At 37.3% G+C, this 21,066-nt stretch overlaps 1 protein-coding gene across 6 annotated transcripts in view; it reads right to left on the minus strand.

The window, feature by feature from the left end:
* The window catches only part of MAP9 (microtubule associated protein 9), a 45,903-nt gene that overhangs the window by 13,815 nt on the left and 11,022 nt on the right, over positions 1-21,066 (minus strand). For 5 of the 6 annotated variants that reach the window (XR_009503262.1, XM_059922653.1, XM_059922651.1 and 2 more), the window contains 4 exons: positions 15,182-15,275; positions 13,248-13,483; positions 1,669-1,739; positions 479-647 (listed from right to left, as the gene is read on the minus strand). Coding sequence is in view for 5 of the 6 variants with exons in the window: in XM_059922653.1 (XP_059778636.1) it covers positions 479-647; positions 1,669-1,739; positions 13,248-13,483; positions 15,182-15,275 (570 nt within the window). In the remaining variant the exon portion in view is untranslated. The remainder of the gene's footprint in view (positions 1-478; positions 648-1,668; positions 1,740-13,247; positions 13,484-15,181; positions 15,276-21,066) is intronic. The other variant, XM_059922652.1, reaches the window with a different exon arrangement.

Here is a 21,066-nt window from a genome sequence, read left to right on the forward strand (position 1 = left end):
TTTTCCAAAGTGTACTATATTCTGTACAACAAATAAGACAAAAAAAAAAAAAGACTTCTTTTTTGGAATTGTAAAAAAATTAGGACAGCTTTCTTCTATGTAAGTTTAACTCAAATACAGAAAGTCTCAGGAAAGAAAAAAAAAATTAAAACCCTTTTTGTTCAGAACTATATAAACTTTAAGGAGAAAAAGTATAGAACATAGGTGTACCTCCACTACATTTTGCTTTTGCTGTATTTTTATCAATTGCCATAGCACATTCTCTTTCTTTAAAAACAACTATGATCAGTTAAACAAAGCCTGGAAGGAGATAATTTAGTATAAAAAAAAAAAAGCTTTGGATTGCTCAGGTATTATAAAGGAAATAAATTAAACATTAAATCATCATCTCTGACAGGGTCATTTTATTTCCTGATAAACAAACCTTATGTAAATGATTAATTCTTCTAATTTTTAAAACCAATATTTTCCTTTTTACCTGATAAACAGCTGCCCTTACGTTATCTGCTCTGTCAGGTTCTGTGTTCTGTTTCTGTGAGGGCTTTTGGTCCAAGATTCTCAAAGTTCCTAAATAGTGAGAAGTGGGAACTGTCAACGGAGTTCTCCTTAGAGAACCAGGTTTCTTTAAGAACTCAGAGGTCACTAATCTGAAAAGATCCAAATGAATCAAGATAAACTATTATAATTGCACTTGATAGAAGACAGATTCATTAGATTTTGCAAATACTATATTTGAAAACTACATTATAATGTAATAAATTATAATTACTTTGAAAATGATGTGTTCTTAGTATACAAAGACCCCCATTCAACATAATTTAAATTTTATTACTCTAAGTTATATAGCTTCAAAGCAATTTTTCTTTTTAGGTTTTGTAATTAAAACATTTTTAACAAACATGGACTCAAGTTACATGGGAAAAGATGATATTAATAAGTAAGTTTTAATAGTTTCTCATGTCATTTTGCTACATAAACCATCTTAAATATAAAGTTAGACTAGTAACCTCTATTTCAGGGTTGGTGGGAAAATCTGACCCCCCCCCATCTATTCTGGTATATAAAGTTTATTGCACCCTGGCTTTTTCATTTATTTGCACAATGCCAACAGTGTCTTCCCTGCTACAACAGCAGAACTCAGTAGTTACAACAGAGACCATATGGCCTACAAAACCTGACATATGTACTAACTGGTAAATTTACAGAAAACGTTTGCTGACCCCTGTTCTATTTGACTAATGATAATTTAAAAGATTCAGAAGGTTTTGAATAGCATTTATGAGTTCTTATCATTTTAATAAACCAACTTAGTCCATAGAAACTCTAAGTTTAAAGTACAATTTTTCATGTGTTAGACAAAGACATTTAATAGAGAAAGTGAATGCTGAACTTCAGCTTTATTACCACTGTATATCTACTGTCTCAGGAAAAATAGGAGAAAGAAACTATATCCTGGGAGCAATGTAGAACATAGAGGATCCTTAATCAATTCCTTTTTATAAATGAATATATTCAACTAGGGGGATTTACCATGAAGTAACTACTTCATTCTTCTCATAAGAAGAAAATTAAGTAACACCAAATGAAATTTACTGTACAGAAGTTAAACTAAAACTAGTTTTCTTGGAATGTAAACCCATAACTGAGGGAAAATGATAACTCTATTACCTGCCAGATGCATTGGATGCTCTATTATTTGTTGACTTTTTATTCTTCATATTTCTATCTTCAATTATTTTCTATTAAATAGAAAAAGCCAAAGATGGATTACCCACTGTATCTATTCACAGTTAGACTTAGAGGCCAATCTTCCAGTAAATCGATGTTTTTTAAGCATCTACTATGTGTCAAGTATAGCTGTCACCAGGAACAAATAAGGATATTCCATTTTAGGGAGGTTGACTGGCAATAAACACGTAAACTAATGTCACTCATGAAGGAGATAAACTAGGGTCCAGTGACAGTGACAGAGTGGAGTTGATGAACCACAATAATGAATGTGATCAGGGAAGGCCTCCCTGAAGGCTCGACATTAGAGCTCAGACAAATGATGAATAACAAAGTGCCACATGACGTTCTATGGAGAGCTTGATAATTTTGAGAAACCAAAAAAGGTGAATGATGCTGAGGCACAGTGAATGGCAGGGAGAGCTGAGGAGTATAAGGTCCGGGAAGAATCGTATGAGATCTCCAGTGGTGAGGAGTCTGCATTTTATTCCATGGGGAGAATCCAACAAAGAGACCTTAGAGGGGAATGATTAATCAGACTTAAGATCACTCAGTAGAGGATAAGAATAAAGCCAAGGATTCATTCAAAAGAAATATGTTATAATCTTACTTGTTATATATAAATCACCTGTTCTAATTTAGAATTACCTCTGTTAAACATTTCTAAGACCTGTCTATAAATTCCAGAATACCCTTCTTCCTGTTAAGGAATAACTCTTCTACTTTACACAGACAGATGGGTGCTAACACTAAAGTGAGAGCAGGTGTAAACACATCCCTAACTTGGCATTAGCGCTTTTTCCTAAGGAAACTGGTTAAGGACAATATACCTGGAATGTGGCTTAATGAACCTTCTCCATAAAATTTAATAAAAACTTATACTCTGTATTATAAAAGTCCCATTCAACCACAAGTTTTCAGCTAACTGTTATCTTCCCTAGTAATAAGTATACATAGCCACCAATTAACTGCAGGAGAAACTGCATAAAGAAAATTTAGGAGAAATAAAGACTAAAAATGCTCCCCATAAATTTTAACAGTATAGTACTCTGGTGCAATGTAGTGTAGGGACAAGTAATCCTACATATCACAAATCTGGTTCTCTAGGTAATAATAATAATATTCCTGATAATGATCCTGTCCATCCATTTAAATAGGTATGGATGTTGATAAACTTTTCTTAAAGATTTTTATTAAAATTTATAAAATATTTTAAAATGATATCCAAAGGAATATCCTTCACTAACTCAAAACCTTAGAAATTATTCCAGACAGCTGCATTTTTATAACATGAAGACCTATAGAAACCTACCCACTTCTGGGTATGTATTTCTGAAACATTTAAAAATATATTATGATCATATACTTCTGATAACTTTTAATGAAATGTTGGGTTTTATTATTTTCACTGCAAACCTTCCCTGAAGTAAAAATTCTATTGAATAAGAATCACTTGAGGGGAGGAGAGAAGATGGTGGAAGAGTAAGACACGGAGATCACCTTCCTTCCCACAGATACAGTAGAAATACATCTACACGTGGAACTGCTCCTACAGAACACCCACTGAATGCTGGCAGAAAACGTCAGACCTCCAAAAAGGCAAGAAACTCCCCCCGTACTTGGGTAGGGCAAAAGAAAAAAGAAATAACAGAGACAAAAGAATAGGGACGGGACCTGCACCAGTGGGAGGGAGCCGTGAAGGAGGAAAGATTTCCACGCACTAGGAGCCCCTTCATGGGCAGAGACTGCGGGTGACAGAGGGGGGAAGCTTCGGAGCCACGGAGTAGAGCGCAGCCACAGGGGTGCGGAGGGCAAAGCGGAGACACTCCCGCACGGAGGATCGGTGCCGAGCAGCACTCACCAGCCCAAGAGAGGCTTGTCTGCTCACCCGCGGGGGTGGGCGGGGCTGGGAGCTGAGGCTCGGGCGTCCGTCGGATCGCAGGGAGAGGACTGGGGTTGGCGGCGTGAACACAGCCTGAAGGGGTTAGTGCACCACAGCTAGCCTGGAGGGAGTCCGGGAAAAAGTCTGCAGCTGCCGAAGAGGCAAGAGACTTTTTCTTCCTTCTTTGTTTCCTGGTGCGCGAGGAGAGGGGATTCAGAGCGCCGCCTAAACGAACTCCAGAGACGGGCGTGAGCAGTGGCTATCAGCGCGGACCCCACAGCAACAGGGGTGCAGAGGAAAAAGAGGAGAGATTCCCGCACAGAGGCTCGGCGCCGAGCAGCACTCAGCAGCCCGAGAGGCTTCTTGGCTCACCCGCCGGGGCAGGCGGGGCTGAGAGCTGAGGCTCAGTTTCAGTTGGATCGCAGGGAGAGGACTGGGGTTGGCGGCGTGAACACAGCCTGAAGGGGTTAGCGCACCTCAGCTGGCTGGGAGGGAGACCGGGAAAATGTCTGCAGCTGCCGAAGAGGCAAGAGACTTTTTCTTGCCTCTTTGTTTTGCAGCGTGCAAGGAGAGGGGATTCAGAGCACCGCCTAAACGAACTCAAGAGACGGGCGTGACCCGCGGCAATCAGCGCGGGCCCCAGAGACGGGCATGAGACGCTGGGGCTGCTGCTGCCGCCTCCAAAAAGCCTGTGTGCGAGCACAGGTCACTCTCCACACCGCCCCTCCCGGTAGCCTGTGCAGCCCGCCACTGCCAGGGTCCCGTGATCCGGGGACAACTTCCCCGGGAGAACGCACTGCGTGCCTCAGGCTGGTGCAACGTCATGCTGGCCTCTGCTGCCGCAGGCTCGCCCTGCCTCCTCTGTACCCCTCCCTCCCCGTGGCCTGGGTGAGCCAGAGACCCCGAAGCAGCTGCTCCTTTAACCCCGTTCTGTCTGGGTGGGGAATAGACACCCTCAGGCGACCTACACGCAGAGGCAGGTCCAAATCCAAAGCTGAACCACAGGAGCTGTGCGAACAGAGAAGAGAAGGGGAAATCTCTCCCAGCAGCCTCAGAAGCAGTGGATTAAAACTCCACAAACAACTTGATGTGCCTGCATCTGTTGAATACCTGAATAGACAACAAATCATCCCAAATTCAGGAGGTGGACTTTGGGAGCAGGATATATTAATTTTTCCCCTTTTCCTATTTTTGTGACTCTATATGTATATGCTTCTGGGTGAGAGTTTGTCTGTATAGCTTTGCTTTATAATAGCTTTATTTTACTTCACTATATTATAGCCTCTTTCTTTCTTTCTTTCTATTTTTTCTCCCTTTTACTCTGAGCCGTGTGGACGAAAGGCTCTTGGTGCTCCAGCCAGGCATCAGGGCCGTGCCTCTGAGGTGGGAGAGCCAACTTCAGGACACTGGTCCACAAGAGACCTCCCAGCTTCACGTAATACCAAACGGCAAAAATCTCTCAGAGATCTCCATCTCAACATCAAGACCCAGCTTCACTCAACGACCAGCAAGCTACAGTGCTGGACACCCTATGCCAAACAACTAGCAAGACAGGAACACAGCCCCATCCATTAGCAGAGACGCTGCCTAAAATCATAATAAGGCCACAGACACCCCAAAATACACCACCAGACGTGGACGTGCCCACCAGAAAGACAAGATCCAGCCTCAGCCACCAGAACTCAGGCACTAGTTCCCTCCACCAGGAAGCCTACACAACCCACTGAACCAACCTTAGCCACTGGGGACAGACACCAAAAACAACGGGAACTACAAACCTGCAGCCTGTGAAAAGGAGACCCCAAACACAGTAAGATAAGCAAAATGAGATGACAGAAAAACACACAGCAGATGAAGGAGCAGGGTCAAAACACACCAGACTTAACAAATGAAGAGGAAATAGGTAGTCTACCTGAAAAAGAATTCAGAATAATGATAGAAAGGATGATCCAAAATCTTGGAAATAGAATAGACAAAATGCAAGAAACATTTAACAAGGACGTAGAAGAACTAAAGAGGAACCAAGCAATGATGAAAAACACAATAAATGAAATTTAAAATACTCTAGATGGGATCAATAGCAGAATAACTGAGGCAGAAGAAAGGATAAGTGACCTGGAAGATAAAATGGTGGAAATAACTGCTGCAGAGCAGGATAAAGAAAAAAGAATGAAAAGAACTGAGGACAGTCTCAGAGACCTCTGGGACAACACTAAACGCACCAACATTCGAATTATAGGGGTCCCAAAGAAGAAGAGAAAAAGAAAGGGACTGAGAAAATATTTGAACAGATTATAGTTGAAAACTTCCCTAATATGGGAAAGGAAATAGTTAATCAAGTCCTGGAAGCACAGAGAGTCCCGTACAGGATAAACCCAAGGAGAAACACGCCAAGACACATATTAGTCAAACTGTCAAAAATTAAATATAAGGAAAACATATTAAAAGCAGCAAGGGAAAAACAACAAATAACACACAAGGGAATCCCCATAAGGTTAACATCTGATCTTTCAGCAGAAACTCTGCAAGCCAGAAGGGAGTGGCAGGATAAACTTAAAGTCATGAAGGAGAAAAACCTACAACCAAGATTACTCTACCCAGCAAGGATCTCATTCAGATGTGATGGAGAAATTAAAACCTTTACAGACAAGCAAAAGCTGAGAGAGTTCAGCACCACCAAACCAGCTTTACAACAAATGCTAAAGGAACTTCTCTAGGCAAGAAACAAAAAACAAGGAAAACACCTACAATAACAAACCCAAAACATTTAAGAAAATGGGAATAGGAACATACATATCGATAATTACCTTGAATGTAAATGGATTAAATGCTCCCACCAAAAGACACAGGCTGGCCGAGTGGATACAAAAACAAGACCCATATATATGCTGTCTACAAGAGACCCACTTCAGACCTAGAGACACATACAGACTGAAAGTGAGGGGATGGAAAAAGATATTCTATGCAAATGGAAATCAAAAGAAAGCTGGAGTAGCAATTCTCATATCAGACAAAATAGACTTTAAAATAAAGACTATTACAAGAGACAAAGAAGGACACTATATAATGATCAAGGGATCGATCCAAGAGGAAGGTATAACAATTGTAAATATTTATGCACCCAACATAGGAGCACCTCAATACATAAGGCAAATACTAACAGCCATAAAAGGGGAAATCGACAGCAACACAATCATAGTAGGGGACTTTAACACCCCACTTTCACCAATGGATAGATCATCCAAAATGAAAATAAATAAGGAAACACAAGTTTTAAATGATACATTAAACAAGATGGACTTAATTGATATTTCTAGGACATTCCACCCAAAAACAACAGAATACACATTTTTCTCAAGTGCTCATGGAACATTCTCCAGGATAGATCATATCTTGGGTCACAAATCAAGCCTTGGTAAATTTAAGAAAATTGAAATCGTATCAAGTATCTTTTCCGACCACAACGCTATGAGACTAGATATCAATTACAGGAAAAGATCTGTAAAAAATACAAACACATGGAGGCTACACAATACACTACTTAATAACGAAGTGATCACTGAAGAAATCAAAGGGGAAATCAAAAAATACCTAGAAACAAATGACAATGGAGATACGATGACCCAAAACCTATGGGACGCAGCAAAAGCAGTGCTAAGAGGGAAGTTTATAGCAATACAAGCCTACATCAAGAAACAGGAAACATATCGAATAAACAACCTAACCTTGCACCTAAAGCAATTAGAGAAAGAAGAGCAAAAAAACCCCAAAGCCAGCAGAAGGAAAGAAATTATAAAGATCAGGTCAGAAACAAATGAAAAAGAAATGAAGGAAACAATAGCAAAAATCAATGAAACTAAAAGCTGGTTCTGTGAGAAGATAAACAAAATTGATAAACCATTAGCCAGACTCATCAAGAGAAAAAGGGAGAAGACTCAAATCAATAGAATTAGAAATGAAAAAGGAGAAGTAACCACTGACACTGCAGAAATACAAAAGATCATGAGAGATTACTACAAGCAACTCTACGCCAATAAAATGGACAACCTGGAAGAAATGGACAGATTCTTTAAAAGGCACAAACTGCCGAGACTGAACCAGGAAGAAATAGAAAATATGAACAGACCAATCACAAGCACTGAAATTGAAACTGTGATTAAAAACCTTCCAACAAACAAAAGCCCAGGACCAGATGGCTTCACAGGTGAATTCTATCAAACATTTAGAGAAGAGCTAACACCTATCCTTCTCAAACTCTTCCAAAATATTGCAGAGGGAGGAACACTCCCAAACTCATTCTACGAGGCCACCATCACCCTGATACCAAAACCAGACAAAGATGTCACAAAGAAAGAAAACTACAGGCCAATATCACTGATGAACATAGATGCAAAAATCCTCAACAAAATACTAGCAAACAGAATCCAACAGCACATTAAAAGGATCATACACCATGATCAAGTGGGGTTTATCCCAGGAATGCAAGGATTCTTCAATATACGCAAATCAATCAATGTGATACACCATATTAACAAATTGAAGGAGAAAAACCATATGATCATCTCAATAGATGCAGAGAAAGCTTTCGACAAAATTCAACACCCATTTATGATAAAAGCCCTGCAGAAAGTAGGCATAGAGCGAACTTTCCTCAACATAATAAAGGCCATATATGACAAACCCACAGCCAACATTGTCCTCAATGGTGAAAAACTGAAACTATTTCCACTAAGATCAGGAACAAGACAAGGTTGCCCACTCTCACCACTATTATTCAACATAGTTTTGGAAGTGTTAGCCACAGCAATCAGAGAAGACAAAGAAATAAAAGGAATCCAAATTGGAAAAGAAGAAGTAAAGCTGTCACTGTTTGCAGATGACATGATACTATACATAGAGAACCCTAAAGATGCTACCAGAAAACTACTAGAGCTAATTAATGAATTTGGTAAAGTAGCAGGATACAAAATTAATGCACAGAAATCTCTTTCATTTCTTTACACTAATGACAAAAAATCTGAAAGTGAAATTAAGAAAACACTCCCGTTTACCATTGCAACAAAAAGAATAAAATATCTAGGAATAAACCTACCTAAGGAGACAAAAGACCTGTATGCAGAAAATTATAAGACACTGATGAAAGAAATTAAAGATGATACAAATAGATGGAGAGATATACCATGTTCCTGGATTGGAAGAATCAACATTGTGAAAATGACTCTACTACCCAAAGCAATCTACAGATTCAATGCAATCCCTATCAAACTACCACTGGCATTTTTCACAGAACTAGAACAAAAAATTTCACAATTTGTATGGAAACACAAAAGACCCCGAATAGCCAAAGCAATCTTGAGAACGAAAAATGGAGCTGGGGGAATCAGGCTCCCTGACTTCAGACTATATTACAAAGCTACAGTAATCAAGACAGTTTGGTACTGGCACAAAAACAGAAATATAGATCAATGGAACAGGATAGAAAGCCCAGAGATAAACCCACACACATATGGTCACCTTATCTTTGATAAAGGAGGCAAGCATATACAGTGGAGAAAAGACAGCCTCTTCAATAAGTGGTGCTGGGAAAATTGGACAGGTACATGTAAAAGTATGAAATTAGAACACTCCCTGACACCATGCACAAAAATAAACTCAAAATGGATTAAAGACCTAAGTGTAAGGCCAGACACTATCAAACTCTTAGAGGAAAACATAGGCAGAACACTCTATGACATACATCACAGCAAGATTCTTTTTGACCCAGCTCCCAGAGAAATGGAAATAAGAACACAAATAAACAAATGGGACCTAATGAAACTTAAAAGCTTTTGCACAGCAAAGGAAACCATAAACAAGACCAAAAGACAACCCTTAGAATGGGAGAAAATATTTGCAAATGAAGCAACTGACAAAGGATTAATCTCCAAGATTTACAAGCAGCTCATGCAGCTCAATAACAAAAAAACGAACAACCCAATCCAAAAATGGGCAGAAGACCTAAATAGACATTTCTCCAAAGAAGATATACAGATGGCCTACAGACACATGAAAGAATGCTCAACATCATTAATCATTAGAGAAATGCAAATCAAAACTACAATGAGATATCATCTCACACCGGTCAGAATGGCCATCATCAAAAAGTCTACAAACAATAAATGCTGGAGAGGGTGTGGAGGAAAGGGAACACTCTTGCACTGTTGGTGGGAATGTAAATTGATACAGCCACTATGGAGAACAGTATGGAGGTTCCTTAAAAAACTACAAATAGAACTACCATACGACCCAGCAATCCCACTACTGGGCATATACCCTGAGAAAACCATAGGTCAAAAAGTGTCATGTACCACAATGTTCATTGCAGCTCTATTTACAATAGCCAGGACATGGAAGCAACCTAAATGTCCATCGACAGATGAATGGATAAAGAAGATGTGGCACATATATACAATGGAATATTACTCAGCCGTAAAAAGAAATGAAATGGAGGTATTTGTAATGAGGTGGATGGAGTTAGAGTCTGTCATACAGAGTGAAGTAAGTCAGAAAGAGAAAAACAAATACAGTATGCTAACACATATATACGGAATCTAAGGAAAAAAAAAAAAAAAAAAGGCCATGAAGAACCTAGTGGCAAGACGGGAATAAAGACACAGACCTACTAGAGAATGGACTTGAGGATATGGGGAGGGGGTGGGGTGAGATGTGACAGGGTAAGAGAGTGTCATGGACATATATACACTACCAAATGTAAAATAGATAGCTAGTGGGAAGCAGCCGCATAGCACAGGGAGATCAGCTCGGTGCTTTGTGACCACCTAGATGGGTGGGATGGGGAGGGTGGGAGGGAGGGAGATGCAAGAGGGAAGAGAAATGGGAACATATTGTATATGTATAACTGATTCACTTTGTTATAAAGCAGAAGCTAACACACTATTGTAAGGCAATTATACTTCAATAAAGATGTTAAAAAAAAAATGATAATAAGATCAAGTGGGGTTTATCCCAGGAATGCAAGGATTCTTCAATATACGCAAATCAATCAATGTGATACACCATATTAACAAATTGAAGGAGAAAAACCATATGATCATCTCAATAGATGCAGAGAAAGCTTTCGACAAAATTCAACACCCATTTATGATAAAAGCCCTGCAGAAAGTAGGCATAGAGCGAACTTTCCTCAACATAATAAAGGCCATATATGACAAACCCACAGCCAACATTGTCCTCAATGGTGAAAAACTGAAACTATTTCCACTAAGATCAGGAACAAGACAAGGTTGCCCACTCTCACCACTATTATTCAACATAGTTTTGGAAGTGTTAGCCACAGCAATCAGAGAAGACAAAGAAATAAAAGGAATCCAAATTGGAAAAGAAGAAGTAAAGCTGTCACTGTTTGCAGATGACATGATACTATACATAGAGAACCCTAAAGATGCTACCAGAAAACTACTAGAGCTAATTAATGAATTTGGTAAAGTAGCAGGATACAAAATTAATGCACAGAAATCTCTTTCATTTCTTTACACTAATGACAAAAAATCTGAAAGTGAAATTAAGAAAACACTCCCGTTTACCATTGCAACAAAAAGAATAAAATATCTAGGAATAAACCTACCTAAGGAGACAAAAGACCTGTATGCAGAAAATTATAAGACACTGATGAAAGAAATTAAAGATGATACAAATAGATGGAGAGATATACCATGTTCCTGGATTGGAAGAATCAACATTGTGAAAATGACTCTACTACCCAAAGCAATCTACAGATTCAATGCAATCCCTATCAAACTACCACTGGCATTTTTCACAGAACTAGAACAAAAAATTTCACAATTTGTATGGAAACACAAAAGACCCCGAATAGCCAAAGCAATCTTGAGAACGAAAAATGGAGCTGGGGGAATCAGGCTCCCTGACTTCAGACTATATTACAAAGCTACAGTAATCAAGACAGTTTGGTACTGGCACAAAAACAGAAATATAGATCAATGGAACAGGATAGAAAGCCCAGAGATAAACCCACACACATATGGTCACCTTATCTTTGATAAAGGAGGCAAGCATATACAGTGGAGAAAAGACAGCCTCTTCAATAAGTGGTGCTGGGAAAATTGGACAGGTACATGTAAAAGTATGAAATTAGAACACTACCTGACACCATGCACAAAAATAAACTCAAAATGGATTAAAGACCTAAGTGTAAGGCCAGACACTATCAAACTCTTAGAGGAAAACATAGGCAGAACACTCTATGACATACATCACAGCAAGATTCTTTTTGACCCAGCTCCCAGAGAAATGGAAATAAGAAAACAAATGGGACCTAATGAAACTTAAAAGCTTTTGCACAGCAAAGGAAACCATAAACAAGACCAAAAGACAATCATCAGAATGGGAGAAAATATTTGCAAATGAAGCAACTGACAAAGGATTAATCTCCAAGATTTACAAGCAGCTCATGCAGCTCAATAACAAAAAAACGAACAACCCAATCCAAAAATGGGCAGAAGACCTAAATAGACATTTCTCCAAAGAAGATATACAGATTGCCAACAGACACATGAAAGAATGCTCAACATCATTAATCATTAGAGAAATACAAATCAAAACTACAATGAGATATCATCTCACACCGATCAGAATGGCCATCATCAAAAAGTCTAAAAACAATAAATGCTGGAGAGGGTGTGGAGGAAAGGGAACACTCTTGCACTGTTGGTGGGAATGTAAATTGATACAGCCACTATGGAGAACAGTATGGAGGTTCCTTAAAAAACTACAAATAGAACTACCATACGACCCAGCAATCCCACTACTGGGCATATACCCTGAGAAAACCATAGTTCAAAAAGAGTCATGTACCAAAATGTTCATTGCAGCTCTATTTACAATAGCCAGGACATGGAAGCAACCTAAATATCCATCGACAGATGAATGGATAAAGAAGATGTGGCACATATATACAATGGAATATTACTCAGCCATAAAAAGAAATGAAATGGAGGTATTTGTAATGAGGTGGATGGAGTTAGAGTCTGTCATACAGAGTGAAGTAAGTCAGAAAGAGAAAAACAAATACAGTATGCTAACACATATATACGGAATCTAAGGAAAAAAAAAAAGAAGGCCATGAAAAACCTAGTGGCAAGACGGGAATAAAGACACAGACCTACTAGAGAATGGACTTGAGGATATGGGGAGGGGGAGGGGTGAGATGTGACAGGGTAAGAGAGTGTCATGGACATATATACACTACCAAATGTAAAATAGATAGCTAGTGGGAAGCAGCTGCATAACACAGGGAGATCAGCTCGGTGCTTTGTGACCACCTAGAGGGGTGGGATGGGGAGGGTGGGAGGGAGGGATATGCAAGAGGGAAGAGATATGGGAACATATTGTATATGTATAACTCATTCACTTTGTTATAAAGCAGAAGCTAACACACCATTGTAAGGCAATTATACTTCAATAAAGATGTTTAAAAAAAAAAAAAAAAGAATCACTTGATAGTATAATACCATTATTTTCACAGATAATTCAGATGTACCTAACATGGAAGATAAAATATTTAAAAGTTCTATTTTGAATTTTAAGCTATAGTATAGAAAGTACGATTTTATATAAATACCTTTGCAGACTCATTGCATAAGATGCTCTGAAGTTGAAATAGTGGTGGATCATCAACTGTTAAGTCATCATTCATAATCAGTTCAGCTTTCTCCTTTTCTTCTTCAAGGTCACCAGTAGTCACTTGACTTTCCTTGGGTTTCTCAAGTGCAGTAACAAAGTCTATCAAAAATGAGTTCTCTTCACTTTCAATTGATTTCAAGGAATTATGGTTTTCAGTGCATTCTTCATTCTGATCTATTTTGTGACAGAGTAACAGAACTAAATCTCCCTTCTGAATTAATAAGGTGGATAACAGATTCATTTGCTTTCTGCTAAATGAAAACTGTCTATAATCTCTTTCTTGCAAAATAATAAATGGAGAAAACTATCATTTTCAACTTGAATAAACTCTTTTCCCAAGTGAGCTACAAAAGAAAAAATGGCTACTAAATCTACTAAAGCATTTGACACACCTTAGAAAATGGAATAACAACCCTAAACCATAGACACGCCACAAGCCCTTGTGTATAAACCAAGAAAGTGAAATGGCAATATCTATTCTATTCAAAAGCCTGTGTTTCTTAGCTGGATCAAGAGGCACAGATTTCTAAGATACTACAGTTACTAGCAATGAACTTATAATATTGTAGAGATGTAGAGAGAACCAAGAATCAATGCAGTTCTAGAAGAGGCCACCACACAGAGAATAAAGCCATCCTTTAGAGTTTTACTCCCACTAAGATGCAGTGTTGCCTCTGATACCAAAAGGGCAGGAAAGGAAGGCCTAGTACTTACCCTCTCAGTGCTCAAGGGACAGGCTTAAGCTCTGGCATGGAAGATTCAGTTTAGCATTTACAGAATTACTTCTATTATTCTGATTCTACCACACTTTAGAATGTTCAACAGAAAATCAGTGCTTTCTGCGTTGATCATCAACTTTCAGTTCTACTAGGATCCACCTACTGGTCAACCTGTATCTTTATTGTCAAAGTCTTAATTACGAGGCTTTCATTACAGCCATTTCTGGGGAACTCGTTTTGAGGTAAGCTAGATATAATATCACTTTATAATTCCAGTTATACATTCATATTTGGAGACTACTCATGATTCAAAGTATCATTAATGGATTCTTTAGAGCTGTTAATCAAAGTACTCAGTGAAAAGAACAAAGACTTTGGAGCCAAAGATTCAAATTATGGCTCCATCACTGACCTTGGGTATGTTTCCCAATATCTTTGCACTCCAGTTTTTCTCATCCGTAATACGACAAAAATTATACTACATAGTAAGCACTTAATAAATGTAAGTTATACATCCCAGTCTTAAAATCAGCTATGCCTTTAGCTCTCATTAAGTTATATGTCATAAGACTAAGGAAAGACACAATATTAACTGCTCATACCTCACACTTACTAGGTGCTAACGATGGTTCTGTTCTACATGCTTTACATGTATTAAAACTAATTTAATTCTCACAACCACCCTACTCTTATTAAGCCCATTTTAAAGAGCAACATACAGGGCCAGAAAGGTTAGTTACTTTCTCATGTAGTTGTACCTAGATTCAAATCCAGCTTAGTCTCACTCTAAAAGTTCACCTAACCATTATGCTGACTATTGCAGCAACACCTACTAATAATAGCTCACATTTAGTGAATAGTCTACTTGTGTCAGGAATTGAGTTAGTGGCTAAAATGCATAGTATCACTTAATTTTCACAATAGCTTTATGAGATTGGTCTTACTATAACTTGGGGGATTGAGGCATTGAGAGATCAAGTTCTGCATCTACAATCACATGGTTAATAAATTGTATTTTGGGGATTAAAACTCAGGCAAACACAAGCATATATTGTTCCTATAACTGTGTAAAGTATTATTTCTTTTACAAATAGCATTCTAAGCAATACAGAGTTCACAAATAAAATAAGGTAGAATAATTTGATATAATCACCTGTAATGGAGGCTTTTTCCCCAGATCCTGGTGAAGAGGAATTTCCGAGACTTTCTTTAAGGGATGATGATGATAAACTTGTTAACCATGCATCCTATTTAAAGAAAATGTATTTACTAGTAAGTTTAGTTCTCAAGATTTGTGGGGGGCAATAGGATTATTAAAACTACTTCATAACTCTGAAATCTGCATTATTAGTTTTCTGCTAAACACCAAAAGTAAGTCAAAGGAGGTTATAATATGTTTTACTTTCAAGCCTTTATATCTTGATCATTAAAAGCAGTCACTAAGAGCTATTCTAGTTCTTTAACTGAAACCTCTATATTTTCAAAACTCCTGCTGTTCTAAAATCAAATCTCAGAAATATTTAAGGTAAATATTTGACATCTCTTTCCCTAATTATATACTTTCTTAGAAAGTATAAAGGAAATAGAAGGTAAAAACCCTTAGTTTCAAACAAATATTACTTGTTTACAAAATGAAAGCAATTTATAAAACCAAGTAGACAGTTACTTCCAAATATTTTAGATAAAATACTACATAGATTTCATACACTTTAGTTTTCTTCAAAATTCCTATATCTGAATTAAAATAATTATTATATCTGAAATGAAGTAATTATATTTGTGTGCATAAATTAAACATCTCTTTATAGAATAATACTCTAATCTAAAGGTGATGATATTATAATGTAAGAAGTTTGATTTTTTTGCATAGATAATAAATTTTAATTTTCTTTCCCATAATATTTACGAAGAAAATTATATGTCAAAAGCAATAGAGAGAAACCATCTGGGCAGATGGCAGAAGGGCTCAAACACTACCCTGAGAAGGGAATATTTACCCAAGAAGATTTGCAAGTTAGTAGCCTTCTTCCTGAGGAAATTCCCCCAACTGTGCAGCTTAGTAGAAGGCTGCAGCATTACTAGACTGGCATGAGGGGTCAGAAGATAGAGTTTAGGACTCGAAGATCAGCCAATAAATTTGGAGAAGAGCTGCAGAAGGCATGAACCCCAATATCTGCATATAAAATCCACCTCAAACACTTGGCTCATCTATGCATGGCATGGGAAAGACCTCAGAGGGTCCTGTAAAATCACAGTAGCTAGAAAGTGAAAAAACTAAGCAGAGATTTCAGTCAATGTCCATGGCAAGGGAGACAGAGCTGGGAATTTGAGTCTAGCCATAATACCTGTGTGCTAGAACACATGTTCAGAGGAACATAACAGAATCCAGAATCTCTACAACATATCATTCATAATGTTCAGTAGTCAATCAAAAAGTTAATAAGTAAAGTAAAAAAAATGGAGACACATACTCATGAAAACAAAAACAACAAAAGCAGTCTACAGTAACCAAGCCAGAGATGACACAGATGTTGCAATTAGCAAACAAGAACTTTAAAGTAGGGATTATAAATATGTTCAAGCACTTAGGAAGAAATATATACATAGTGGCTGAACAGATGGGGTATCTTATTATTAGATACGGAAAATACAAAAAATACCAATGGAAATTCTAGAGTTGAACGCTACTGAAATTTAAAAAAAAAAAAATCACTGATAGACTTAACAGCAGATCAGGAATGGTAGAAAAAGGCAGTGAACTTGAAGACAGAACAATACAACTTATTCAATCTAAAAAAACAAAGGGAAAAAAAGATTGAAGAAACATGAAAGAAATTTAGAGATCAGTGAGACATATCAAAAATTTCAATGTTCATGTAATTACAAACAAGAGGAAAGAAAATAAAACAGAAAAAAAATTTTAACTTCCCATCTGCATGGAAAATATCAGTTTACAAATCCTGAAATCTCAACAAAACCCAAGCAGGATAAATATAAAGAAAACCACACCTAGGTACCTCATAGTTAAATTGTTGTAATTCAAAGAAAAAAAGACTAAATCTTGAAAATAATTCTGAAAGCTGCCAGAAAAAAACAAAACATTGTATAATGAGGATAGCAAAATAAATTTTTGCTGATTTACTAACAGAAATAATAGAGACCAGGAACAATGGAAACTTATAAAGAGCTGGGGATAGGAGAAGGAAACTGTCAGCCAAGAAGTATATATTCAACTAAGCCATCCTTCAAAAATGAAGATAAAGTGAATATGTTTTAGATAAGCAAAGTCTGAGAGAATCCATCACTGGCAAACCAAGAAATGCAAAAATAAGTTCTTAAGATTGAAGGGAAATAACACTAGAAGGTAATCTGGATCTATAGGAACAAATGAAGATCCCTGGAAATGGTATATATATCTAAGAAAACTATAAATGTTTATTCTTTTCTTCTTTTAGTTCTTTAAAAGTCTAAGACAAAAAGTTTAAAAGGCTCTTTAAAGAAAAGTTATAATTCTGTGTTGTGGAAATTATATCATATGTAGGTGTAATATACATGACAACAACAGCGTGATGGATGAGGGAGTATATGGAACTATACTGTTACAAGGTTTCTATTTTAAATGTGAAACAATACAGTGTCAACTGTATTGTGACCATTTATAGACACATCTTGTAATCCATAAGACAACTACTAAAAATAAAACACAGGGCCTCCCTGGTGGTGCAGTGGTTGAGAATCTGCCTGCTAATGCAGGGGACATGGGTTCAAGCCCTGGTCTGGGAAGATCCCACATGCCGTGGAGCAACTAGGCCCGTGAGCCACAACTACTGATCCTGCACGTCTGGAGCCTGTGCTCCGCAATAACAGAGGCCACAATAGTGAGAAGTCCACACACTGCGATGAAGAGTGGCCCCCACTTGCCACAACTAGAGAAAGCCCTCGCACAGAAACGAAGACCCAACACAGCCAAAAATAAATAAATAAATAATAATTAAAGGTACTAAAAATTTAAAAAAAAAATACCACAGAAGTGAAGAACCTAGAAAGTTAAACATATAGTTCTTCCTAAAAAAAAAAAAAATATATATATATATATATATATATAAAACGCAAATAGGTATAGTCAAAAGGCGACAGAGAAAACTAATGGAAAACTAAAACCTATGTGATTAACTCTGAAAAAAAAAAGGCAAGAAAGAAGTTATAGAGGAACAACAACTTCAATTTTAAAAAAATAGATAAAATAAATAGAAAACAAACAGCAACAAATTGGCCCTAAGTGTACTTACATTAAGTGTATATGGACTGGACTTCCCTGGTGGCGCAGTGGTTAAGAATCCACTTGCCAATGCAGGGGACACGGGTTCAAGCCCTTGTCTGGGAAGATCCCACATGCCGTGGAGCAACTAAGCCCGTGAGCCACAACTACTGAGCCTGCACTCTAGAGCCCACGAGCCACAACTGCTGAGCCCGAGAGCCACAACTACTGAAGCCTGTGTGCCTAGAGCCCGTGCTCCACAACAAGATAAGCCACCACAATGAGAAGTCTGCACACCACAACAAAGGGTAGCACCCCACTTGCCATAACTAGAGAAAGCCCGTGCACAGCAATGAAGACCCAATGCAGCCAAAAATAAAATAAATAAAATAAATAAATTTATTTAAAAAAAGTATATGTACTAAACACTCATAAATGGAATAATGGATTCATAAGTAGATCGCAATTAAAAAGCAGATTGTCCAACTTGATAAAAAAAGTAATACCAAACTGCTATTATGAGTCATTTAAAGAAAAAGAAAAAAATTGTTTGAAAGGAAAATGATGGAAAAAGTTATACCATGCAAATACTGAAATGTTGAAATATCAGGCAAAACAAACTGCAAGATATGAAGCATTACCAGAGATACAAAAATTTCTTAATGCTAAATAGGGTTAAGAACTAATAATGATGAATGTGTATGTGTCTAATTAGAGTCATGGAATGCTGACAGAACAAAAAGGAAGTACAGAGAAATTCACAAACATAACTGGAGATTTTAACACACTCTATTTAGTACATGGTAAATCAACTAGACAAAAATTCAGTAAGAAGGGAGAAGATCTGAATGACACTACCAACCATCTTGACCAAACTGAAATTACAGAACATTATATCTAACACCTGCAGAACACACATTCTTTGTTAATACAAATGAAACTTTCACAAGACACACTTAGTCTGGGCCATAAAAAAAAATCTCAACAATTTTTAAAAATGTGAATTCATATAAGATATATTCCTTGATCATAATAAAATTAAATTATAAATCTATGCAAGAATATATCTAGAGAAGATCTAAATATGTGGAAATAAAATCATTCACCATAAAATAACCATTTGGTCAAAAAAGAGATCACAAGGAAAATTAGAAAATACATTTAAAGGAATGATAATGAAAATAAATGGCACCAAAAAAATTGGGTGCTGTTAATCAGTGCATTAGAGGAAAATTTATAGTTTTCAAAGTTTTGATAGAAAGGATGAAAAGCTTAAAATGAATGGACACATCTTCTAACTTAAAGGTAAGCAAATTAAACCCAAAGAAAATAAAAGAAAGAAATAATAAAGAGTGAAAATCAACAAAATTGGAAACAACAGAGAAAGCTAACAAAGCCAACACTGGTTCTTATGAAAGTTTTAACAAAACTGAGCAATGCCTATCAAAATTTAACAAGAAAGACAGAAAACACAACTACATATTAGAAATGAAAGATGGAATGTCATGATAATTTTACTGTCATCAAAAGGATAAGGGACTATCACAAACAACTTTATAAATTCAACATCTCCGATAAAATGGACAAATTTCTAAATAGACATAAATTACCAAACTGATGAGAAAATCTGGATACCAAATATTCACCACCCCCCCCCAAAAAAAAAAAAATCAAACTTAGTGTCAAAGACCTCTCCACAAAGATAATTCTAGGCCCAGATAATTTCGCTGGTGAATTCTCTCATTTAAGGGGAAAATGATACTAAACTTCTGGTTTCATAACAAACAAACTTTTAGAAAATAAAGGAGGAAGAGACACTCCCCAATTCATATGATACTCACACCTGATAACAACATTATAAGGAAAGAATTATAGACAACCTCCATAAATATTGATGTAGAAGTCTTAACAAAATATTAAAAAATCAAATCCCACACAAAAATGGTCTACCATGATCGACTAGATTTTATTCCAGGAATAATGAGTTAATTTAACATATAAACATAGATATATATCATCATACACACACACACACACACACACACACATGCACACACAAAGGAAAGGTGGGAAGTGAGGTTGTAGTGAGAAAGAAAATGTCACCCTTTTGATACCCAGCTGTGACATTTGCAGGAAGGTAAGGCAATAGGGAGAGAGGTGCAGTGTCATGTGAAAGCTTATACAAGGTTAAAGAGGCTTCAGCATAGTTGAATGTGGATGAAAATAGACTCTTCCAGAGCCAAAGATTATAGACATAGGAGAGAGAAGGGTTGGACAAAAAAATAAATGGGAAATCCCTGAAAATGTGGGTTTAAGGAAGATTCAGAGCATGGTCAGGAAAATTTTATAATGAGGAATAAGGAAAATTTAGACTATTAAAAAGAGAAGTGGGCTTCCCTGGTGATGCAGTGGTTGAGAATCTGCCTGACAATGCAGGGCACACGGGTTCGAGCCCTGGTCTGGGAAGATCCCACATGCCGCAGAGCAGCTAGGCCCGTGAGCCACAATTACTGAGCCTGCACGTCTGGAGCTTGTGCTCCGCAACAGGAGAGACCGCGATAGTGAGAGGCCCGTGCACTGCGATGAAGAGTGGTCCCCCTTGCCACAACTGGAGAAAGCCCTCACACAGAAACGAAGACCCAACACAGCCATAAATAAATAAATAAATAAATAAAATTAAACTTTAAAAAAAACAAAAAAAAAGACAAAGACCCAATGCAGCCAAAAACTAATTAATTAATTAATTAAAAAAAAAAAAAAGAGAGAAGTATCTAATATAC

Source organism: Balaenoptera ricei, chromosome 5 (genome assembly GCF_028023285.1).
Source record: "Balaenoptera ricei isolate mBalRic1 chromosome 5, mBalRic1.hap2, whole genome shotgun sequence".
Taxonomy (NCBI): Eukaryota; Metazoa; Chordata; class Mammalia; order Artiodactyla; family Balaenopteridae; genus Balaenoptera; species Balaenoptera ricei.